We start from the raw sequence: 26,026 nt of genomic DNA, 5'->3' as shown, positions 1-26,026 counted from the left end.
TGCCACCTAACTGGGCAATCTAGAAAGACAGAGTTTATAGCTTTGTAGTGTTATTGGGCCCCATGCTAACAGTAAATTGTTCAAGCTGCTATCTGAATTTCATATTCTTCTCCTTCCGAATTGTTACCACCACATATCACTTTGTTTCACTTTTTCTACGAATGACAGACATAGATCATGTGTGATTACTATTTTAACTGCCTTTTTAACTAGGCAAGCCCTGCTAAACAATATCCACATCAGAAACAGAGAAATATACAGTGTCTCTATCAAATAGTGAGATTTTGATTATTTTCATACTTGTTAAGGTTCAAAGCAGCCACGTATGGAAAGGGAATAATTTTTAAGCTAAATTCAAAGGAAACAGATGGAGCAAACTATGGCAACATTAAAACTGAGCACACCTATTGTAATAAGAAAGTCCCACTGATTATATATATAGTACAAAATGAAAGCAACAAAAAAATCCCCAAATATAACTGGTAATTTCTCCCTCTACTCTAGCAGGTTTTGAAACCTAAGAAGTTAACCTGAACAGCCAAACCAGTTTAAAACCATCTATGCAACCATTTACTTTGCAGATTTAAAATTAGTAAGACTAATAAAGCTCTAAGAATGTATTATCATATCCACTTTGATAGAAATGAAACTGATTTAAAGCTGCTTATCTCATCTAAGATTACAAAAAAATTTAATAACTAAAGAAAATTATTCAAAGGCACATTGCACTAGCAACTATTGCAAGTGGTATCTGTCACTGTACTTCCCCTTACTGTTATAGCTAACCCAGGGGATAAATACTGTAAACACGTTCTATTACAGAACCCTGTATATCTGTATGTTTTCTTCAAAACATAGAAGAACAAATTTCTGAAGGCATTAACAGTAGCAATGAAATTATTATAATTAACAAAATTTGCAAGGTTAATATTTTTCCCTTCCCCCAGCCCAAGAATAAATTAGGTAGAGTGAAAACAATCCCATCTAAATTATTGCTGTCCACTGGGAGACAAAATTAGTACTGAGATGTATAAAATTTTACTATAATGCAACCCTAAGGATTTTTTTAATTACTTAAGTAATGAAAAAATGTAAAATTACAGTGAACAAAGTGTTGAAATATTCTAACATGCATTTTGAAACTCTCACATTTAAACCACTTGTCATTAATATCCCCATTTCATATTTGTGGTTTTTAATAAGTTACAGCTAGAGAAAATACTGAAGAACCAGGAAGAATTATAAATAGAATACCAGGTCAATAACTTGTACTCAACAAAGAAGAGTATCTACATAAACAAATTAAAAAAGCAATGAAAACCATTCAAGATCCAGAAATATTTCCTTTAACAGATTCACTGATAAAAATACATGAGTATCAGGACTTGAAAATCTTGAATTTGACAAATGAAAATCAATGATTTAGCTATACAAGTCTATAAACTTTTTGAAGTACACATTCAAAAATTCAATTATATCATATATTTGTGAATATTCACTCAACTGCTGTCAGAAATACACATCTCACATATGTAACAATCAGAAAGACAGAGAAAAATTAGAAGCATTATGTATTTGTAACTCATTAAAACATCTCTAGAGATCTAATGTATATCCAGGAGGAAACACAAAGGAGCACGGTAGTAAACTGATTTCTGTATGAAAAAGGAAACTTATTCCAGTAAGTAAATTTAATTTGGCTGCAAAAGTTGAATCACTCCAAAGTTTTGTTGCATGCATGGCATGCTAAGCAAAAACCAGGCTGACATTACATACTTAACAACAGTGTTTGGCTGATTTGTCAACAATTAGAAAATACTTTGAATTTACAAAGCAATCAGTTTGTATATTTATTTCATATGTAATTTTAAAAAATCATGTCCAACTGCAAAAAAACCCCAATAGCTGACTATTTTTTAAGAATAAAGGGCATCTTCCCTGGTCTGCGAAACTTTATGCTACAGCAAACCACAAAATAAGAGTTATTAGCTTATCATAACTGCAGACACGTTTTAAAGTAAGGGGGTAATCCACTGTGGATTGCTGAAGGAAGTGTGACAAAGACTGTGAAATGAGCAGATGGATTTTATTTTAAACAAATTAGGATCACTATCAGGAAAGTAACAAGGGTTTGTCAGTTTCCAACTGCTGTGGATTAATTTTCATTTATGACCCCTTCATTCTGCTTGTTAACTTCTTTAAACTGCCATTAAAATCAGTGCTCAAAGGAAAAACAGCATTTATTGTTTGCAGTTACAGGCTATCATTTCCATTTTCTATGTTAATGACAGAGTATACAAAAGGGATAATGATAACAGTATGTTTGATTGCTTAGTCTCCAGACTATGTGTTATCTTCACCTCAAACTCATTTTTGGCAGAAAACAGGGTTTTGAAAGAGGGTTTGAGAGATACCTTTGTGCTGTGAACATAGCAAAGGCAATCCTTGCCAAGCCGTACACAATAGAAATGTTGAGTTCCTTGCAGCATCTCTTCTATGAATCAACATAACCTTACAAAATATGGGCAAAATCACATGTGAAATTATAGGACAGGAAAAATCTAATAATTTTATGTTTTACCTCAGAAGCCATCACAGTAATTTTTGTAGGAAGAGTCAACTGTGCCAAACCAGGAATTCCATAAACAATAAAAGTATGAGTTTAGAATAATGCAGCTATCTTATATCTGAGTGCTTGCTTTAGTAAGGGAAATCATTACAGCAGACACTGCCCAAATATAATTATGCAGCTATCCACTAAAATATTAAGCCAGATTTTCCTGTGTACTATATATCATTAACAGACAACTAAATTCTTACTAATGCAGAGTAGAGCACAGAGCCAGAAAGAACATGGACTGTTGTTCAGCTTCTCAGAGTGAACTGTGAAACCCAGATCTAAGAAATATGGGGGGAAAAACCCCAAACAACCCAAACCCCACAAAAAACCCTGCTCAGATTTGAAAATGATAACTAACATTTGTCCCCACAACAGACATTTTTTGGCATTCAGTTTTCTGAGCAGCACTTTTAGCCTCAAGGAAATAGAAATACAGCTCTCTCAAGAATTAATATATCATAGAAGGTCCTTGCATCTTTGCATCTTCAACAACATTCTGCCCTCTGAAGACTATTATTCCTTCTTCTGATTTCCCTTCATGTTTTCTTGTTGTATTCAATTAATATTATTCAATTCAATACTTTTAAAAGTAATTTCAGAAGAAAAAAAGAAATAAATCAACAGAAAATAGTGAAAAACCACAAACCAACCAAAAAAAACCCCAAAAAAACCCAAGCCCATCCATGTGCTTAAAATATGTTCAAAACACACTTTTTGCTGATTTAGAAAATGTTTCAGTGAGTGTTTGAGCTCTCTTATATAGCTGAGCAGAAATCCTGGGTAAGTTTCTCAGAAATGTCAGTAAGATAGACCCATAGAACAGATTTTTCAAGCACCCAGTTATTACATGTCTGGTTTCCCTAGCAAAATCTACCACACAGCACTAAGCACTTAAGCTGCAGCAGAACATTTGGGAGCATGTTGCTGAAAATGGGATTATCAAGTGCTTGGAAGCAGATCTTGAGCTACAGAAATAAAAGGTAATGGTAAATGTTGAGAACTGGCTGTGAGTTGACTCCCTTTCCTCTTAGGATGAGATGATTACGTGTTTATGGATTTCAAAGAAATGTCCACTTCCAGTTCAAACACACAACTCAAGTGTCCTTGAATACCTGCAGAAACATTTGAACAACTTTATAGAGAAACAGTGAACTCTGTGATTGAAATCTCATTCTAGGTGAATTGCATAGATTGCATGTTAGATTACACCTACAATATATGTGCTTCTCTGTTCTCATTTTCCCTTGTCCTGCAGTGTGACTAGGTGTCCATAGGTGACTAACGGTGTCCTCACTTGTGTCAGCAATAGTGTGACTATCAGGCCAAGGGCCAGGATTTTACCTGTCCCTGTCACTGGAAAGGCTGCACCTCAAATCCTGTGTTCTGTTTTAGGCTTCTCACGGCAAGGCCGTTGAGGTGTGTTCAGACAAGGGCAAAGAAGCTGGTGAAGGGTCTGAAGCACAAGTCTTTTAAGGAGTGGCTGAGGGAGCTGGGATTGTTTAGACTGGAGAAAAGGCTCAGGGGAGACTTCATCACTCTACAGCTCCCTGAAATGAGGTTGTAGCAAGTTGGGTATCACTTGGCCTCTCTTCTCAGCCACAGGACAAGAGGACACGGCTTTAAGCTGAGCCAGGGGAGGTTCAGGTTCAACCTCAGGAAGAATTTCCTCATGGATAAAGTTGTCAAGCATTGGAGCAGGCTGCCCAGGGAGGTGGTAGAGTCATCCATCCCACAGGTGTTCAAGAAATGACTGGATGCAGTACATAATGCTATGGCTTAGTTTGCTAAGTAATGCTTAGCCAAACGTTGAACTAGTTCATCTTGGAGGGCTTTTCTAACTGAAGTGATTCTGTCCATGAATTTCCCTGCCATAACTCTCCTGCATTCTGGTGTTTGTCAGGTTCAACTCTGAGTTACTTCACCTTCCCCATTATGTAATGAAGTATGTCTGTCTGGCAGGACATAATGAATTGGCTGAAGTCTTACATAAACCTACATTCTCAAATTCTTTCTGTGTGCTTGTGGTAGGAGAAAAAACCAAAATCCTTCAAAGAGACAGCAGAGTTGGAGTCAGTCCAGATTATCCAGTGAAGTGATTTAAGGGGTAAACACTTTGTCAGTAGTGCGAAATCATAAGTCTGTACTCCTCCTTAGCCCAAAAACTTCAAAATTCACCTTTCTTTGTTAGCAGAATGGTGAAATTTCCCCATCAACTCAAAATTGCACCAATATAATAGAAAATACTAAAGACTATTTTATCTAGATTACATAATCCCATGGGCTCCTAAGTGGGCCAGCCATTCCACAAAATTACAAACAAACAAAAAAGCCTATCAAGAATTAAACACCAAAAAATCAGCTTGTCAATCTGAGTTAAAGCTACGTGAGTAACTTAAAAGTTTCTTAGAAATTCTACTTGTATCACCAATACAAAAATGTAACCCAAAAATTATGGTCAATCATTCATACATAGAAGTATGTATGAGACTAGGTGACAGATTCTACATTGATGTTTATATTAAAAAAACCCACTTGTTATAACAGTCTGTGAAAAGGATGTTCATTTAGTGGTCTCTCTTTCCTTTAAAGGAATAAAAGTCTTTGAAATGCCAAATGATTCAGAAAGAACTAACATAGATGAAAATTCTCTCTCAAGATAGCAGTGGCTTGTGAGCTAACGTGGGGAACTACCATTGCTTGGAATTATAATCAAAAAAGTCTGACACACTGACAAATACATTGTGTGGAATGATATAATGACTTTCTGCACAATTGATTTATGAAGGGTTATACCAAGTGCACATATACAAAATATACATATTAAAGCTGACAAAGGATTTTTTTCAGTTGAATTGGTATTACCACAAATCCCCTCTTCATCACTTATTGTTTGCACTGGCATCCAAAATGTATTTTGTATGGACTCCCTGCTTCTATTCAGAACTGATGCCAGAGTGGCATTGAGACATCTCTGAATACTGAAGGCCACCCAGCACACAAAGACTGTCCCAAAAGGTGCTAACCAAAGGAATCTTTTAGGACTGTATTTAAGTTGACCCCCCACAAAAAAATGAATTACCTACACAATAGTTACTGGTGAACTTCTCTTCCCTACATGGTTTTCCCAGTGCCTTTTCTGTTACTGCTGATCTTGGTTAGTCTGTTTCTTCATTCAATGAGCAATTATTTCCACCCACTACTTTACACAGGGCTTCAAGAACTTACAGAAGTTTCAAGCTTCACAAGTTTTACATCTTTTAGGTAATTGCATAGACAGACATGCTAGGAGTTCAGCAAATCTATCTTTTCATTAAAAATTACATCTGCAAGTAGAATATGCTTTACTCTCTGACAAATGAAAAGACTCAAAATTTTATAAACATTAAGTGAAATCTGAAACAATAAATGGAGAGAACTACTCATCCACAAATATGGATGATGCATCCAGAAGCTTTCAGATGTACCCACTAATTTTCAGACCCATGGCTTAAAGATATGATGGGGGGGGAAAGGGAATTAATTTCTTAATTATAATCAAGAAATACATGGTACAAATATGATTAAATTCCTACACATAAATTTCTGATTCTATAACTGCTCTGACACACTGTACATTCTAAAAGGCAAGAAAACAAGATATTTTATTATTTTCCTGACACTATGATTTTGAACCTCCTGATTGGCAAGTGTGATCTTATTAGCAAGCCCTATGCCACAACATGTAGCAGACAAATTACACTTGTGGGGGTTTTTTAAATAGAGATAGATGTGTAAGAATACTTGCATTCTTGGTTCCTCTGATGTTGACTTCAGAGAACAGCAAAAGGATATATACTTCACCTATAAAGTAAAAGCCAAGGTGATAGCAGTTTGGCAAAAATCCAAAAGATCCTAATTAAAGCAAATTTGCCAGTGCTGCTAAAGTCGATGATCACTGCCAGAACCAGATATTCAGAGAAATTTCAATATGAAAAGTGTAAAAATAATCTTGTAAATACTCTTGTTTTAAAACTTTCCCTTTTAAAAACGGCATAGCACTTCCCAATATTTCAGTGTAGAAAATATAGTTAATTCTTTGAAAAGCCTGATGATTCTGCTTTTTGCCCCACTATGTCGAAAGCAACATGATCAGCATCTAAACTGGTCTGTCATTTTCATACAGATAGAAATTAACAACTAAGCAATCAACAAAGATATATATGGATACATATTGATACAATGCTAATTTTAAATATCTAGGAGACCAGATTATCCTGAATGGGTAATATTTTACATTCTGAATGGAATGTTAATACGTTAAGGCTATTACAGTTTTAGATGCTATAATTTGGTTTCAGTAGAATGATCATGTAAATTGAAAAGAAAACCTGTGTCTCTTCAGACTAGAAACTTAGATAAAATTTGCCCCCAGATGAAAAATTCCTTATCCAATCAACACATCTGTCAGTCAAGGTTGTTTCTTCCTAGCTACACATCTTTGAAAGAGCAGGGACATAGGCCATCATCAAATGCTAGCAAAATGAGAAAGCAGCTCTTCTTCTGTCTGCCAGTTTGTGTAATCTAAATTAATTGTTCAAAGATATCATTTTGTTCATCTGTACTCTCCATTAGTAACAGAAATTATAACCAAATTATAGAATGTAATTTGGCTCTTACCAGTGCAACAGCAAAGTTTGTTCTCTAGCACACAGTGGTAGAACACATTAGACTGAAAAAATAATAGTCAAATAAAGGGAACACATACTCTCCTCATCCACTGCTCTTGAGTACACCAAGAAAACTTGAAGATACATAGCTTTGGTAACGGGCTGCTTATCATGGCTCTTCACAGATGTCACACAGTGATGCGACAATGGAAAGGACTCAAAGATTGCTCAGCATGAATACATAGAGCCTACAGGCCTGCATAACATGGGACACTCAGGAAAATTATTCTAATTAATTTGTAGAGTGGATTAGTTAAAAATCAAAATATTCCTTTGTCAATATTCTCACAAGAAATTAAGAAGCAAGTTTAACTTAGTTTAGGTTAATTCACTTGACTTGCAACCCTGCAAGTATTTAACATCTTTAAGCAATCCCCTATAAACTCACACTTTTGGTAATTTAGTTCAATTTACCTGAGTATCTAAGTATAGAGAAGACTTTAAAAAGGAAATGGTCATTGACTACCACTTCTCTGTAAAACATGAAGGATGCAATTTATTTAATCACAGACATCCTCATATAACAAATAAAGGCTCTGATGTACTTAGTTGAAATGTAGTCTCACATGAATTCTGTTCAGCTGGGGGAAAAAAAGGACAGGGAAGTCACCTCCTCTGCTAGAGAAATGACCAAATGAGTTATGATCAGGCACATATTACTGTATCTGCCAAAGAACATATACATGGGTCATGAGAATAAACTTAAACTGCACAGCTTTATGAAATGTTCAATTTTTATATTTACACTATAATTAGTACAAAACTGCCTTTAAGTTTTCTGTAGAACAAGACAATATCTACTGGACTTGATATCCTAGTATGTCAAATCAAGTACTTTGAAGTATGATAAAGGAATCTAAGAACAGTTATAAAGAATAAGACACCATTTTCAAACTATACATAGTGTTTGCTTTTGCTTCTAAAAAGGTATTTATATCCCCAAAAGGTTTTTAATCTTAAATAAGCAGGGCAAGCAGGGAGGGGGCAAGGGGGAAGACTGGTTGTTGGTACGAAAGCCTTTACTGTAGTAAACTAAATATATTTACAATTTATACAAATGTTTGACCTTCAACAAAAATACAAAAACATATCACAAGATGCAAAACCAGGAAACAAGTTCATTTGAGACACTGCTGCTCTACCCAGGACAGAATGCAACTTGAACTGCAAGGAACAGAAAGGTATTTATCCCCCATATTCAGGCAATGAGAAAAATTTGCATGAGGTCACAAAAAGAAAAAAAATAAAAGGCTCCAACATTCTTCAGTAGACTTGGCTTTTAAAAATTATGTCAAAAACCTAGGCTACATTTGTCCATCTTGCCTCTGTGTTCCATCTGGTCCACGTAGCCAATACTTAGTTGCTGGATGTTGCCTTCTATTTTGAAAAATCGGAGTAGTTTCATGGCAAGGTCTGGAACCTCAACACTTTTGTTCCTTTCAAAAATTCAAAACCTTTCTACTTCTACAAACAATTTTGGCCCAGTTCAACCTCTAAAAGAATATCCCCATCATATTTTTCAGTAGATAACTTCATAGACTGTAGCCTTTTTGTCTCCAGAGCCAGTGACTATGTACTTATCATCCACAGAGATGTCACAGCTAAGCACTGATGAAGATTCTTTGGACTAGAAGAAAAATAGAAATATATTACATCATTAAAAAAGTCTATTTACCCTCATTTCATCATCCTATTTTAGGTAGATCACATATGTGAAGGTATCTGAATCCACTCCTGGAACTCTGTATGTTTTTTTGTTTTTTTTTTTTTCATTAAAAACAACATCATCCTCACCTGGAAGATACTGGCTCCATAAGGAGTTCTCCATGCATTAAGAAGGTTATCTTTCCCAGTACTCACAAACCATTTACCTAGAATATAAACCAGAAGAATTACAGAAACATGAAAGAGACATCTGACAAATTTTGGATTTTCAATTCACATCAATGAAATCTGTTAACTAATTGCCCTTATAAAAGCTCTTACTACGAATCAACACAGTACTTTTGCTTACAATCAGTGTGGATGCTCAGCACGTTTGCAGTGTGTTACATACTAGGAAATCCCTAAACTTCAAACAGAAATAGCTTTTTACACATGAATCAATCCTCACAGCAGCCTCTAGACAAACAGATGGCTGTTTGTAGATAAGTGCATTTGAATTCATAAAGCAGAGATATTTATGTATTACTTAAGAAACTGAAATGTAATAACTAATGACTATGAAATAACTAATCAGAAAAACATGAATTAAGAGCTCTGACCTCCAGTTTTATGTTGAGGGCAACTTACCACAGTAAGCAAACTTGAGTGACAATACACAGCTCTCATGAAGGTGCAGTTGATACTTGTCTGGTTTATTTACATGTAGCACTTCAACATTGCTGCTCTCCATTCCCACAGCCAGCCATTCACCAGTAGGACAATAACCAAGGGAAAATATCTGAAAATTATACCATATTTACACCTTTTTAATTTTTCCTATAATTTTTTCTGCAGTTAAAATTATTTGGGAAAGGGAGAGAGATAAGGGCAAATTTACATAGTTCAATAGCAAAACTGCAGTTCAAAATTCGAGTAACTAAATAACCCCTGTTTTTACATATTAATTTACAAAAATAGGAAAAGAGTAATGTCAGGTTATCATTTTCTTCTGTAATCTAGGCACATAAAAATGCTTCAAAATATTGTGTTGGGAGCAGCCAAAAGGAAGAGAGGGAACAATCTGCCAGTTCTACTGGCTCAGTCTTACCTTTGATCCTAAAGGTTTTCTTCCCACCCTACATATTGCCACAAGCTGTAGGAAAATCCAGTTACCTGTGATGTGAAGTCATGCTGTTGTAGCTGTCTCCCTTCTCTCAAGTCCCAGGATCTGACAGTGTTATCCAAACCTCCTGTCCAGAGCTTGGTACCATCATTAGAAATGTCAATACAGCTGGCTCCATCTGTGTGGCCCTGGAATTGCCTGATAAAACAAAGCAGATTGAATAATGATTTCCTGTCAGAGCTCAAGGTAAACACTGTTGTGGTGTTAGTTTTGGACTCTGTACATGTGTCATCTGTTCTGTGTCCAACGATGAGCAAGAATCAGCCCCTCCCTCTCACTGAGCATTAAATACCAGTATTAAAAAAACATTTTCCAGGTGCTAGAGAAATGATCTGCATCATGGCTAGCTGAATAAAGTCAAATATTTCCTATCAGGTTTTGAAAAAAGAAAACGAAACAACAAAACCCCCCAAAAACCCATATCCACTTGTAAGAATATTGAAGCCCAGTAACTACAGTTAAAACCATTAAGGATAACTCAGGTAAAATCAAAGTGGTCAGAGAATAAAACCTCCAGTTTCAGAAAACAGCTTCTATATTTTTCTTTGGCTGCAAGTCAAGAAGATAAATAGCAAGCAGATATACTAAGAGAAAGGGATCCAGATAGAGATCCAGACAGTTAAACACAAGCATTGCTGAGTCACAAAGTTGCATTCTCTGTGGCAGGAGATTAGAAAAATCTAAATGGAGCAGTTTGTTTTATAACCTTCTCATTAGCAAATCTCAGCTTTCAGCAACCAGAAGGTCATCTCAAGTTTTTCTTAATCCTTTGGCAAAAGCATTCTGAAGCTCCTGCATTTTTCATCAGCAATTAGCTTTAGCAAAGTCCTGTGTCTCAGTATGAAAGGTGGAGGGTGGGTGGGGAAGAGACAACTAGCTTGTGAAGGAAGGGTATGAATCACCAAGAGCTGCCACAGAAAGGTCACATGGCATATTTTGTTTAGTAGCTCTGGTCTCAAAATTCCATGTGCTATCAACCAGCAAGATCAGCGTACAACTGGTGGGAACACATACAGCAAATATTTAAAAAGCAAGACATTCACAGATGTGTATAGATGCCACAGAGTGTACCTTTACAGGGACCAAGCACGCACATGACAAAGTGAAAACTTTATGTAACTAAAATCATATTTATTTACCTAAAGTTCAACAGAAAGTAAAATCTGCATGTACATTAACATGACTGTACATATGTAATTTTCAGCCAATTATGGATATACAGGAAGTTTAACTGAAACACAGGAGACTAAGCATATTCTTTAGTTTTTGTGTTCAGAACTTTCAAGGTATCATGGCCTTTCCAAAATTAGACTCACTCTTCTCAAAATATTATAAGCCATCACTGCTCTGGTAAGTATAAACTAAATTTATCTTATAGTAAGCCCCTATGCTTTCCTAAAGAATTGAGAGGAGCCACTCTTTCAACCATTTCATAAGATTAATTTTACTACATATCCCTGCTAAATAAGAATTGAAAACACTCTTTTTTTACTTAACAAGGCTTAAGACAAAGGAAATGAACAAACCTCAAAGTTTTCCCTAGAAGGCACGTTGAGCCCATACCAGTAACAAACCAGCAAGAACGCTGCTTGTAGAAACCTGCAGACCAATCCCAAATAATAGAGACCTGCAGGAGCTTTTACATTGGCTGCAGCAGGTTACGGACAAACCCTGAAAGCATATCTTCTGAGACTAGGCTGAAACTACCAAAACTAGTTTCTGCCTGACTTGGGTGTAAACCACTCCTCTGAATAAGAGACACTATTTACTTTGCTGTTATAAACCCTATTCAGGGAGATAAATATTTATGTAGCTGTCCAAAGAGTAACTTCTATAAAAATTTTCTGTAAACAACGACTCACCTGACCAATGTCTGGTTATGCAGATCCCACACTGCAATGTTCCCATCACTGCAGCAGGAAAAGCACACCTTGGAGTCAGGGCTGATAGCCAGAGCATAGCAGGCAGGTGCTGAGGATGTCAGCTCTGCTTTTATACGAGGAGTTGGAGCTGCCAGGTCCCATATGGATAATGTGCTGGCTTCCCCGCCAACTATGAGGGTGCATCCATCAGGCAGCAATTTACAGGAGCGGATGTAGTTATCTCTGTTCTGTACAACACAAATCACCTCAGTTACGTGCCTGCCAGTAATGACCACTAATATAATTCTGAATGCATCAAAGTTTCAAGCAGTTTGGTACTTTTTCCATTACCAAAGTACTGAAGAGGAGCCAGCAGATCTTAAAAGGTTGGAAACACCTACTTCTCATCACTAATTAGAAACTGCAGCTGCAGAAATTAAAACTGCAGACTCCTGTTGCCACAGTCTACTCTGTTTCAAACGTGACAAATGGCAAGTTTTCTATCTCATTACACAAAAACAGAGCCAAAGTAAGCTTGCTTTTCTGCAAATGTACTCCATCAGTGAAGGTCACCAACAATAGAAATATTAAAGCAAATGACCTTTCATTTGGCATTTAACAGCCCTATATGAAAATGTCATTCTAGTCTCATGCGCTTCAGATTTTTGAATTTTTCTTTCAAATACTCTTTTGCATTCACAGTATTAAAGTTGAAAGATTAAGGATTCCTCTATTGGTCTTGTATTTATGTTGGTCCTTTGTTGTTCAACATGATTCTTATTGTACATATTGATCTCTCATTCGTGATGTTATTGCTGATTTGAGAGGTACTGTGGGGGAGTTAGTGACAGAAGACATTTCTACCTTTCCTTATTACAACATTGCTTGACTGGCAACAGGTTTTTTTTTTTACAAAATTGATGATTAAGGTATGTAACTCAAGACAGAAAAAAACACTGCAAGAATTAGTAAACAGCATTCCTACTATGACTTTTTTTTAAATTTGCAGCAAAGGAGCAGTAAGTGGAGTAGTGAAAATGTTGACTTAATCAGTCATTACTGCTCCCTGACTTAAATGAAGGTTCTTCATCCAGACAGATATACCTGCCACAGAACAGAATACCTATTCAACTTCACTATTACTACCCAGCAATTACAAAATGATAGCAATAAAGAAAGGATAAAGGGTAAAAAATCCCACCACATTTAATTGGATCTACACTGAAGCTAGAATTTTCATTTACAATACATATTGCTGTGCATGACAACATGAAGTCTTCTCATTCAACACTGGACAAACCTCTATGCTGCTTCTAGTGAGAAGCATTTCTTATTGAGCCATTACTTTTTTTGAATTAACTTTTCAGCTACCTATACTATTGCACTCAGTCCCTTTTGTACCCCGCACATGTGAAAATAACCTACATGTATATCTAGTGGATCATGAACAAAAATCGTAGCAAAACTTAAAGTGACCTTTGGTACCATGCTACATTATTTGCGGCTGCTATCTTTCACAAATTAGGTTTTCTCTTCTTGTGTGAGTGAAAGACCTAGGAAGGTTCTCTGCAGTCTCTTGCATAAGACAAGCTACATTCCTTTTAAACTCATGTACAAAAATCATCAGTATAACTAGAAAGGGAAAAAATATTATGTTTTATTCAAAACATGACATACATGTTCTATTCAGAAATCTGATCTAATCTATTATTTGACCCTTAGTGATAATTATCACTAAACAGACCAGCACTATTTTCTGTAACACCATTATGTATTAAAAAAAAAAAAAAAAAGGGACACCAGGAAACAGATCTGCCTACTATTTCCTTCTAATATGAACAAAATCCAAACAAGGACTTTTTTTTGAGTCTCTAAGGAGAAGCTACCCTTGTGCATAAATTCCTGTTCACCTACCAGGCAGTCCAGCTGAGAGACAGGGCTCTTGTTGCCAGGCTGACTGATGTCCCAAACCTTGACACACCCCTTCCCACCCGTGTACACGTGTCTCGTGGGGTTGCTGATGGTAACTGCACACACAACTTCCCCGTGGTTCAGGGTGTTGATCTGACGGGCATGGCGAGGGATTCCTGGACCGATGAGGGCATCAGGAGGGAAAGGAACTGGCTGCATCTGACCATCTGCAGTAACATGAAAGGAGTAGGCTCTTTTGGAGAGGGGAAAGAGAGAAGACAAAACAATTTAAAAAACCAGCCATTACAGAACTGCAATGCAAGAAAACACAGACTTTTAAATTTTAGTTCTTTGCCAATCATCTTGCAAAAATCAGAGCTACAGTGCCAAGTAATGCAGGCAGATGAAACCTCAAATAGACACAAAGATTCACAGTAGAAATTTTCAGCTTGACTCAGCAGAAGTATTTGTGTAATAGGGACCCAGGTTAAATTCCACTCTTAACTCTACAGACCAAGGTCATGGCTGCTATCCCTCAGCCACTTAGATAATCGAAAGACCTTTCAGCCCTTGGTTTCTAGCTAGCAGTTGCAAGTCTCACCACCACAAGTCCTACAGCAGCAGTCCTTCACCAGGCACAAATCATCCTTCCATGAGGCTTGCACCTATTGCCTTGCAGTACCACAAACCAAAGTTTGATTCCTGCACCTCATCTGTAACATCACCACTGCCTATGCTCATATACCCCTCTTTCCAGCTGGTAAGTAGTGCTTTAAACAGAAAATAGAAACACAGAGTGGTTGCACACAGATTTCATCAGAAAGCTGATATCATCTTTTCATAATTATATTTTCTTGAACACGTACATTGAAAAACCTGAAAGGCTCAGTTTTCCAGGTACTTTTGGCACTTCAGAAATACCTTTTATTTGTATTCATTGCATGATTTCCAGTTTGTGGAAACTGAGGGTTGAGGAAGTGACATTCTAGCACTGAATAAAAACACTCCTCAGCAAAAGTACATGAAATTATTTTTTCATGGTCACTGAAAAGTAAGTCAGTTCTACTCAAGGACCAGGGCACAAATACCAAGTAATAAATGTTTCAAGGTGCAGGGGGTGTTCTTTGTTTGCTTATTTTAACTACTAATGAAAATACTACTGTAAAAGGCTGGCTTTTGCTATATTAGTGAACTCCTTTTCTCTTACTTCTGTTGTAAATGGATCCATAGCTCATGCTTTTGATGCTGTTGTTACATCCAGCGAGAAGCCAAAGTGGATTAAAAACAGTGAGAGATGAGTATTCAATTTTTTTTTTTACAAATAAGATGCCATCTCCCTACTGAAACATTTGTTTTTCTAATATATTCTTTTGTTCAGAACTTCCCTTTCTTTTCCAAATCTACTTTCTTCCTCAAAAATTTTCAATCACTGTAGTTCAACTATTAGTATCCCATCCATCTTACAAGAACCCAAAAATAGATATTTCTATTAAATCTTCTGTCCTGAACAATAAGCTGGTATTTTCAAGGTATTTTATTACATGCTCCCAAGTATCACACAGTTTGAAATGAAGGAACAAGGAAGATGTCCGGTTCTGGCATCTGGTTCCAGAACAGACATCACAAAGCAACAGAATCTGCTCTGCCCCTGGGCATAAGATACTCCTTTGAAAAACCATGAGAGATAAAAGAACTCCACAGTTCTTTCATACAGAAACTAAGACTGGAAACAATCAATCCATGCAATATCACAGTTTTTCTTAAGTGAAGGGTAAAAACTGGTTAACAGTAACTGCTCTTAAACAGAGGAGAAATGAATAGTGCATATGTATGCAACTCCTGTACTCATTCATGTTTCATATAAGCACGTATAAGCAGAAAGCTTACTCAGAGAGTACACAGAAATAGAGAACAACCAAGTGCAAAAGAGGACTTTTTTTAGCACAGAAATGTCAGGAATGGGAAATGTAAGGTAAGAAAGGAAGTGTTATGTTCACTCCCTTACATGTACACAAGGCACACAGTATATCAAATGTATTTTGTCCCATGGGACCCTTTCTGGCTTTTTGTATGAAGAACTACAGTGATGATACAGACTTAACTAGAAACCCATTTCTGTGAAGAAGAAGAGAGACAAGATTGTAGGTAGGTCCTACAAATCCCTCCTTTGAATCCTGAAGTAGGTATTCACTAAACAGATCAGGCACAGGACAGGAGAGGAAGCAGAATGGGAGTGGCAACAAGGCTGCTTGAGGCTGAACTGCTCAGGTTCATCTACAGAATCCAACAAAAGAGTCATTAAGACACTGAAAAGCTTTGCTGCATCCTGGGCTCCAGATCAAAGTCAGTTGCAGAGTATTTGTTAGCAGTAAGAGTACACAGAACTGTACAACTTTGAAGTTTCAGCCCGCCCTTGCTTTTATCATGGACTGAAGCAAAACAATTAAGCACGTATTAGGCAATTTTTTCCAGCGTATCCAAGATTAATAATCTACTTGTCCATGACTTTTTTTTTTAATTTGAAGGTTACAGCTTCAATGTTCTGTTCAATTCAAAATGCCTAAATAATTAGTGTTTTGAAATGCTTAGGTGCATACACAGAGATCCTCAGTTCTTGCTGAGATGGAGTGTGAGGAAGACACTAGCAACATTTTTCAAGTACTTCCTGTTTACTGTAGAACTGTAGTGACTCTTATGCTTTGAAACATCAGAGACCTACCCAGTATATTTTTTAATCATGTAGAATTTTACCACTATGTCTATGTTTAAAGTGGGGCTATACTAATCATAGAAACAGTCCCTCTTTCTTGGCATTTGCCTCTGAGACTGGTTGATGAGGATGCGGGATGACCGAGTTTGATGGCCTAACAAACAGACCAGCATAGTTTCTTACAAGCCAAGACAGCATTTTCTACAGTGCAACTTATCTGCAATACACTGTAGAGAGAAATGGCTACAGTTTGCCAAATCCCTCTGCCAAGACAAGCACACAAAACAGTAAATGTTCCTGTTTGCTTGAAGATATGTCGCACGTAATGCTGACCGCTGCCAGCATACTTATGGTATGGTAGTCTAGTGACTCGTCTCTGCTAGGTATAATGGTATAACTTTTGTTACACAGTACCTTTTAACCTTGAAAAGACTGGCGTGGTTTGCCAGACTGACACTCCAGACACTCCCTGGACAAGGAAAAGCGTCTGTCTCCAGAAGAACGCAGGAGTGGAGACAGCAGGAGGACAAATGACTATTTGCAGCCCAAACGCTGCAGCCCTTGGCTTCCTCTTCATCATGAGAGAGATCCTGCTACTTCTGGGGAGGACAGTACTTAACAGTTCACACCTACAGAAGATTCAATTTTTAGTGCACTAGACATATTCACGGGCCTCAATTCTCAAAAATTACAAGAACTTTCATTATCTAACCTCAAAGGATTCAACAACTAGCAAAATCTGGCAAATTCTTGAGTTCCCTAAAGCTCAGGATTTCTTAACAGGCACCACTTGACCATCCATTTTTCTTTTAAAACTAACCATGTATGCCAGAAACTGCTGTTTAGTCTCATGACTAGCAGTTTTCTGTCTCACTCAGAACATTCTGTCTGTATGAAAGACAGCTATCCTATCATGGATTCCATGATAATCCCTCTTTGGTCAAAGGAGAGGCATTCCTTGTGCTGGGCTAACAACAAACAAAGAAAAAATTATCTTATAAAAATGCAATTAAAATTTAATATAAAATAAGCTAAGTACATATCAACTAATACATATTAACAGAATACTACAACAACAATTACAAGACAAACATCTGTGCCTTTTGCTTAGAAGACTTCTGAAAAATAGTACACTTATATTGTTCCTGAAAAATGGAAATAGTCTTCTAAATTACTGCATCCAGACACTTCCCTCACGTGCGTCAAGGCAGTACTGAGAACCTTCAAAGCTCCTGTGCACAGCAACATGGTTAAGTGATACTGACACAAATCAGTTTCTGAGCTTAACTCTCAAATTTCCAAATAAGTATACAGTAAGTAAGTACCATCTGACATGCTGAGGAGAGTTCAGGATAATTAATTCACTACCCAAGAATATAGCAAATTAACTAAACTACCTGCCAGCTACACTAAGTATTCAGATTGATGTACAAATGCACACAATTCCTGCCTAATGTCTTAAAAAAAATCCCTCAAAAACTTCCATTTCATCCGTTTAATTCAAGCAGACTTCTTTAACTAGCAGAACAATACCCTCAACAGCAAAACACGAAAGCAAAAAGCTCCTTCCATTCACGACTGCATTTTGCTTTCAGCTTATCTTTGCACTCCAGCTCATTTGTAATTGTAGTTAAGGAACATCCGAGTGTGTTGTTTCATGATATAGAACAAAATGCCAAGAAATAAGGATAGACATGTTTGTAAAGAAATGACTGAATTTTCATCTTCATACATGTCACCAAATGATTCTATTTAGAGATAAATGTCAGGGATGCACACAGTCCTTTAATCTTCTGTAATACAGTAAAATTAGTCTTCCTTTACAGTATCTCTCATTGTACATTCACTGTAAAATTATGAAGATCTGAAGAACAGAACAGAACTGAAATCAAGCAATTCCAAAAGAGTATAGTATACCCCTCCACAAACAAGTGAAAAGTCAACTCATAAGTAGAAGGAGGAAGATTTAACATTTACCATGTGAAGTTTCCTTTCCTACCAAAAATAAGAAACATATTTTCAGCTCTTTTCACTGTCCGGGAAAACATGCTGAGAAATATATCTGTTCTCAATACTACCATTAATTCAGAATTTTAGACACTAGGGAAGCAGTACTGTGGACATTAATCTTACCACTAATCTTGAAACTCTGCATTTAGACCAAAATCCAGTTATTAGAAGGCATGGTTCACATAAACCAGAAATCCATAAGAATGTTATTTCAACAGCTATAGAATACTAAAAGCTAAATACTTGTTAGAAAGACTATGCAAAGCAAAAAAAAAAAAAAAAAAAAAAAAAAAAAAAAAAAAAAAAAAAAAAAAAAAAAAAAAAAAAAAAAGAATTAGAGCTACACACCAAAAACTTACAGTCCAGGGCATATTTAAATGCATTAGGATTTTAGGGTTTTAACAGGCTACACATTTTTTTAACAAGCAGGTCATTAACAGACTTCAGAATATACAAGGCTTAAAAAAACCTGGGTGCTGTCAGAAGTGTCTGTCCTTTAGAAAGAAGGGAATATAATTTTCTCTTGGGTGAAAAAACAGTATAAGCATAACCATTCATAAAAATATGCAGCCTAAAGCACACACATATCAGTGGAGATTCAATAGACAATTCAAAAATTCTCTGTACCACTTGCAACAAGACTCACTAAGACTTCATATCTAATAAAACAAATTCAATGTGTCACCATATCAGCAATCAGGAAAAAGGCTGACTTTGAAATTAAACGAGGTGTACTCTACCAGTTTGCATGATTATATCTGCTCTCTACAGAAATTACAGGAGAAAAACCTGAAGTAGGTGAGATACTTGTAAATGCTGCAGGTAGCAGACAGCATCTTGCTAATGAAGACTAGAACATGAGATTGTTTTATAGCTGTCAATGGAAAGACAATTCCATGACTTTATGGAATTTTAGGCTTTCTTCACTAAGATAAGCAAAGAAGTAATTTTAGAAGAAATGTACAAGTAACATGACCACAAAAAATCTCAAACATTGCAGAATGCATTAAATAAAGTGGCAACTAGGGAGTAGTATGTATCAAAGTAGGCAGTGTATGAAGCAGTGTGAATATAGTGGTAAAAACATTAAAAAACCCCAAGCAACCCACACACAGTTTCCCCCCACCACACACGGTAATTTAGTTAAATTACCAGGATACAAAGTAGAGCAGCATATATATGCTGTCCTTGAACAGTGTAACAACTAGAATTCAACCACAGAAAACTTCTGTGAACAAAATTTCTGAACAAAATTAGGTTTCACTAGACTACAATATAAAATATTGCAAGGCAATAAAATATGTTATTGAAAGCTTATGAATGCAGTTGTTTAGAAGTATAAACTTAGAGCCACTCAATTATGTGATTTTCAAAAGCATTTTATTTAAGTATGCCAAATTCCATGAAAGGCAGCAAGACTATGTCTGAGTTTTGAGTACAAAGCCTGATCCTTACTGCACTAAATTTAAATACACCACATTTGATACACAACGCCAACTCATTGAGCCCTCACTTCACTAATCTTGTCAACACACCACCAACTTTAAGTACAACCAAGATTTAACAGGTTTCTCACACTGTCAACAGACAGCTAAGCCTGTTCCCAGAAGCATGGTGGATAACCACAAAAACACATTCAGGATGGCTTTCCAAACTAAGTCTGCTGCTTTCCTATTGTTATAGGAAAAGATTAGAAGAACATATACATTTTTTTGCCTGTAATCTGGTATCCTTTCAATGATGTTTGCAAGACTGTCATTACAAGGCATCACTAGTGCAAAATCAAAGCAAACAGAAATGAGTGAGGATATAACTTCTGCCACAGCCTTTCTGACAACTTAGCATCCTAAAAGTAATAGTTTCTAAATTTTTACTGAAACTGCAAAAGGAAAAATTAAATGTAGATTGGTAAATAGACGTTATGTAACATGAATGTCCCGCACAGAAAGTCCAAAGTGTTAAATAAGTTTCAAAATTATATAAGTACCTAGGTAGAGAAAAACTACTCTAATTGCAAGTTCCTGTTGAAAGAGAAGTCAGGACTCTCTGCCAAGTGTGAACAAAGAACAGGTTCTAACAGAGTGTTGAAAAAACTGTTAGGAGCTCTCTCTGCCTCATTCTATCCAGAAAAACAGCTGAGTCTAATTTGCTCTGTTAGTACCCACATAGACTACTTGTCCAGAAATACCTAGACATTAATTGCGTATTTTCAGAGGTCATACGTGCTCATGAGTCTACTGCACTGGTTAAGTTCAGGGTCAATGGACTACCAAAGCCAAATTACTGAAACATTTCATGTATGCTGCTGAACTTATTTTCTTGAAACATCAATAAGTCACAGCATCACAGAACCATTTTATTTAATAACTGCTTCACCAATAACCAAAAATTTTAAATAAAAACAACTTATTGTGGAAACTCTTCTACATCTATGCACCACCTGCTCCACAACTGCTTCATCAGCCTTTTGCTCTCCAGCTGCACTCACACAAAAGTTCTAAATAGCTTGCTCCATTATGCAAAGTGTGTGTAATCTGTTGCTAAAGTAACTGCTTCAGATACCTACTGTCATCGGTTGCAGACTCCCATGCCTGATAAAACAAGTGCTAGACAAGGAGTCTGCAAGTTTGCAATACACACTTTTCCTGGTGTAGTGCAAATTTTAGTTTCAACATATTTTTATCTAACACATTTTACCACTATTTACCGTTTAGTTTGTCATCCCCTTAACTTCCCCCAGGAAGAATGAAATAAAAAAAATCTTAACGTGTATCTTCAACAACTTGGAAACAGGTATTTACAGGTTTTGGAATATGACAACTACCATTTGAGAACTTTTATGCTGCAGGTTTTACCCAGAGAATCTAAAACACCCTCTTAAAAACAACCAGACACTATCCCCTTTGAAATCCCTGTTCACTGACAAATATAACTTCATTCTCTCTAAATATTGCAGATGTTACCAAAATGTTAAAAGTTACTTACGGTTTTCCCCCAGGAATCCCTGCTAGATTTGGAGGGATTCCAGGTACTCTCATGTGAGGAGGAGGATCAAACCCAACCTGACAACAAAAAGTGAATTAATCTCACACTTCGAATTTCTCATCCACTTCTCAGCAAGTCTCTTTTCTCCACTCCCAAGATACTATGCCTTTAACCAAAAGGTGGCTTTTACCCCCAGTATCAGATAACTGTATGACCCTCCACTGGTGGGGCAAAACCCAGACCTTTTCCCTGAGCATTCTTTTGATAGAAGCACTCATACGAAAGCAGAAAATAATTTATCGTGCATTCACACACTGAGCATCACCCAGCAGTCCTGGTTAGTCCAGTGCTAGCCCTGGAATCAGAGTCCATGTCAGCACCAAGCTATGCCAGTGCTTTTCACTCCTGAGCTAGCATGTACTCAGGCCGGCACAGTAGTGCTGGAAAGTAGCTCCGGGCCCCAGCTAGGATCTCAACGCTTCCACAGCATTCTGTGTGGGCACAGCAGCCGAGAGATCTCTCAGACACATTGTGGGGTGCAAACAAGCTCATCCACAGCTTGAAAAAACAACATTCTCTTTACATCCTGCAATTCCACTGAATTTTTATATCTTGAGTATGTTTATCAAATAATCCAAGCAGAAAGGTGTTGACCAAAAAGACTTAGTTTTTCTTCTGAACATTATGCTAGAATAAACATCGTTATTGCCTTAAAAGGAGGGTGTAGGCTATTTAAAATTTGCACATTTTCACACAAAAGCCCTGTTTACCAGTTTGAAAAAAGTGGTCCTAGAAACAATAATGAGAAGTTGACAAGCATAAATTCAACTTTGCAAATTTACAAGTAGGTAAGTTTGTCTATGCAGAAAGCTCTGATTAAGCGCATGTTTACAGAATCAGGCCCCTAGGTTATTCTGTGTGACAGCCACTATAACTACCAGGTTCCATTTACTTACTGCACCCACAAGAGGAACTATTAACACACCTGATCTCACAGCTTCAGCATAGGTACTGATCAATTCCTCAGGCTGATTTCCACAAAAAAAACCCCAAAAACAGGGACAGAGACCCAGATAAAAAAACTTATACATGCTTCAAGATTAATTTGCTATGTCAATACGGAATACAAACGTGGTTCAGCAACAGAAAAGCAGATGCCCACAGCGACAGTGAAAAATTTTGTGTGTACCAAAACTACTTTTTCATTTACAGCAGCACAAAATAATTTTCTGGCCTTTATTCATCAGTTAATGCCCTGATGAAGGTGAAAGACAGAGAAAACATACATTAATACACTGAAATTCTTTGTTTTCAAGGTGCAAATTTGTTTCTTCAGCCACACAGCAAAGTGAAGCATGCAGTGAAGCATGCAGTGAAGCTGTCAAGCCTCTGGCACTGTTATGAGCTGGGAATTCTGCAGTGCTAAATGAAGCATGCAGCTTTTCTCAGTGAACCACAACTCACAGGACTGAGATTGCATGCAACGTATGGCCTACCATAGGAGATCTTCCATAGGCAACCACGGCAGCTGCAGCAGCAGCAGCACTCATCTGGGGTGACATATTGTGCAGACTGGCATAGGCTGCCCCTGGACTGGTTAACTCTCCATTCATGCCAGCATGAGGTACCATTCCAAATGGAGCAGGGTATGGTCCTGGTACTGCCAACGGTGTCCGCAAACCTGCAGCTACAGAATAACGAAATTAAGTGGGTTTGTTTGTGTATTCCTGCATACAGGAAAGAAGCCCCTTTTTTTCCTCCCCTAAAACACCTTACCTTCCCCTCTCATATGCTGTCAAGAAACATTGCCATAATCTGTACCACCAGGTCTTTTCGGTGTAAATAAGATCTACTGAAGTCTGAACTTGCTGATTACTTCTAGCAATCTCTTCTAGCATTACCTATTTCCATTTCTGTAATATTCCCCTGTTTACATTAATCTCTTCTTTGCCAAATTAAGCAGTAAAGCTGACAGACATGGTTTACACAGCTCATGTCTGAAGCAACTGTGTGTACCAGCCTGAATAGCAAAAGTAAACTTCCCCCGGCATTTGTCAAGCTGTGCACTGCAGCAAATATTAGTAGACTCAGACAAAGCCTGTAGAAGAGATTGCATACAGAATAAGTACCAGAAACTTCTGAGAAGTCTTTTTATATTACATTCAGTCTCCGGATTATTTGAAAAAAAAAGATAAAGACAAAAGTAAACAAAGAAGACTAAGAGACAGAAAGATATTCAAACTCCTGATAATCCAAACATCTGCTTCTCATCAAGCCCTCTCTTGATATCAAGAACAAAGCAATATATTTAGTTAGCAGTCACATGTGTAAAAAAAAAGATTAATTTTGGAACCATAAAAAACCATGAGGTAATGCATTTACCAGCTTGGTTAACCAGAGGGTCCATTGTTGGAGGTTTGCCAAGGCCTGGACGGAGTCCTGGAGTTGCACTAGTGCCTGGGGTTGGCACATCACCTCGAGGAGTTGGTGTGCTGGATTTCAGAACAGGCGTGCTGGCTTTTTCATGCTGGTATCATTAAACAAATTAAATGAGTATTATTTTTAATCCAGGCCATATTATACAATTTATCACAACAGCAGCTGGGATGCTGGGCATCTATTACCTAGTCCCTCAGCCAATTTTCATAAATCCACACAATGCTGACAACATTAACATGTGAGAGAGAAATGTTGACCTTTTTGATTGCTGCCAAAATTAAAATAAGAAACGTAAAAAGTTATTTTCCCTCTTCCACTGACATATAAAAAGGAATGCCTGAGCTCATTTTTTTCTTCAGGAAAATACAGTATGCATTACCAAGCCACTTTAGTTTGAAATCATTAATATCTTAATTATTATTTGACACAGAAAATCTAACTCCAAAACCAAAATACCACCATAGTTGATAGTATCAAAAAAAAAACAAACAAAAAAACAAGACACAGAGAATCAGATCAAATTATTAGGGATACTACAAGAAAAAGACTCCAAGGAATAACAGCCTATTTAGAAGAGTTTAACAAAAAAGCCTGAAGAACTTCTTAATGACTATATACAGGCCATGTTAAACCATAAGTTATTGCTTCCAAAAAACTACCAAGCCAATGCTTAAGCAACTCTAGTTCCTTATAATAAATTTACAACTCATTTGATAGAAATGTAGGAAATATGTAGGAAATACAATAAATCAAAACAAGGCAGAAAATACTACTGAGGAAGAAAGCTCAATAATACTCAAAAGATCTGGAAAAACAGTAAGCAATTTCAGCCTCAAACATTTAATGAGAGGTAATTTGTGCCACAAGTAGTTGCAGAAGAGTAGAGAGTCAGATTGTACAAGAAAGAAGACTACCAGGACCACTGACTGCTACCTACCAGACCCATTTCCTTGGATTTGAGGGAAGTGGAACTTCCTGAAGAGGCTGTAGATGCTGGGCTGCTGGAGGCATCCTTCTTCAGTAGGCGGGCTTTATCAATACCGTTTTCACGTGGTGAATGAGTGGGACTTGCCCTTGGGGAAGAAGGATCCTAAAACAATGGGAAGGGAAGAACAGCATAGAACTGTGTTATAAACTGGGACACAAACAACACTAAGGAGTCTATGGGAGAAAAAAAACAAAAAACCCCACCAAACTAGAAGAATTTAAACAGTAAGTGCAAATGACAAGATGTTTTGTTATCTTTGTAGAAAAAAAGTTGAAATCCCTTCATCAACCTAGAGAAGTACATAAAGCCATATAATAAGCAATCTGTTTTTATTTTACACTACAAGTAATCATAAACTGTTTTCAAGCACAGAGCTTGCAAAGCATACCTAAGTACAAACTAAAGCAAGTGCAGCAAACGTGGTAAGAGCAAGGAAGACCAACAGAAACTGCAGTAACTTGACACAGTTTTTATCATGTCCGTTCTCCATGCTCTGCTAGTCACAATAAACATTTCAATAATCTCTTATAGGTGATAAAGACCTTGCTTATCTCTACCTTCAGAAGAAGAGGCAGACTAGTGCCTTCACAGATTTCACGGAGTATTTTGAGATGGAAGAGACCCACAAGGATCATTGAGTCCAGCTCTTAAGTGGAATGGCCCATACAGGGATCTTTATATGCCATAATAGCTGTCACATTTTTGCTAAACACCACCTGTAATTGCCTTGCCACTTACATCTACAGAAAAACTGAAATCACCTTTCAGGTGATTATTTTTCTCTGTTCCAGACTCACATTCTGCATTTACCTTAACTTGAAATAGCCAGTCCCATGAGTTACAATACTATCAGAGCTCTGCAGGTTCTCCACGCTCCTCTGGCTCATAAGAATAGCAGCAGGGAGAAATCACACCTCACAAAAGGGCAATAAGTCTACTGACTGATTATTAAGCAGTTTCATTGTAAG

The 26,026-nt window shown here is 37.0% G+C and overlaps 1 protein-coding gene across 4 annotated transcripts in view; it reads right to left on the bottom strand.

Moving 5' to 3' along the window:
• Positions 1-1,036: 1,036 nt before the first annotated feature.
• The window catches only part of TLE1 (TLE family member 1, transcriptional corepressor), a 79,739-nt gene continuing 54,749 nt past the window's right edge, over positions 1,037-26,026 (bottom strand). For all 4 annotated transcript variants that reach the window (XM_038125876.1, XM_038125873.1, XM_038125875.1 and 1 more), the window contains 10 exons: positions 25,008-25,160; positions 24,014-24,158; positions 23,128-23,318; positions 21,632-21,708; positions 13,930-14,179; positions 12,016-12,263; positions 10,144-10,291; positions 9,619-9,769; positions 9,121-9,197; positions 1,037-8,953 (listed from right to left, as the gene is read on the bottom strand). In XM_038125876.1, coding sequence (XP_037981804.1) covers positions 8,846-8,953; positions 9,121-9,197; positions 9,619-9,769; positions 10,144-10,291; positions 12,016-12,263; positions 13,930-14,179; positions 21,632-21,708; positions 23,128-23,318; positions 24,014-24,158; positions 25,008-25,160 — 1,548 coding nt within the window. In that variant the 3' untranslated portion in view covers positions 1,037-8,845. The remainder of the gene's footprint in view (positions 8,954-9,120; positions 9,198-9,618; positions 9,770-10,143; positions 10,292-12,015; positions 12,264-13,929; positions 14,180-21,631; positions 21,709-23,127; positions 23,319-24,013; positions 24,159-25,007; positions 25,161-26,026) is intronic.

This window comes from Motacilla alba, chromosome Z (assembly GCF_015832195.1).
Source record: "Motacilla alba alba isolate MOTALB_02 chromosome Z, Motacilla_alba_V1.0_pri, whole genome shotgun sequence".
Lineage (NCBI taxonomy): Eukaryota > Metazoa > Chordata > Aves > Passeriformes > Motacillidae > Motacilla > Motacilla alba.
This window is presented reverse-complemented; position numbering and strand designations above follow the sequence as displayed.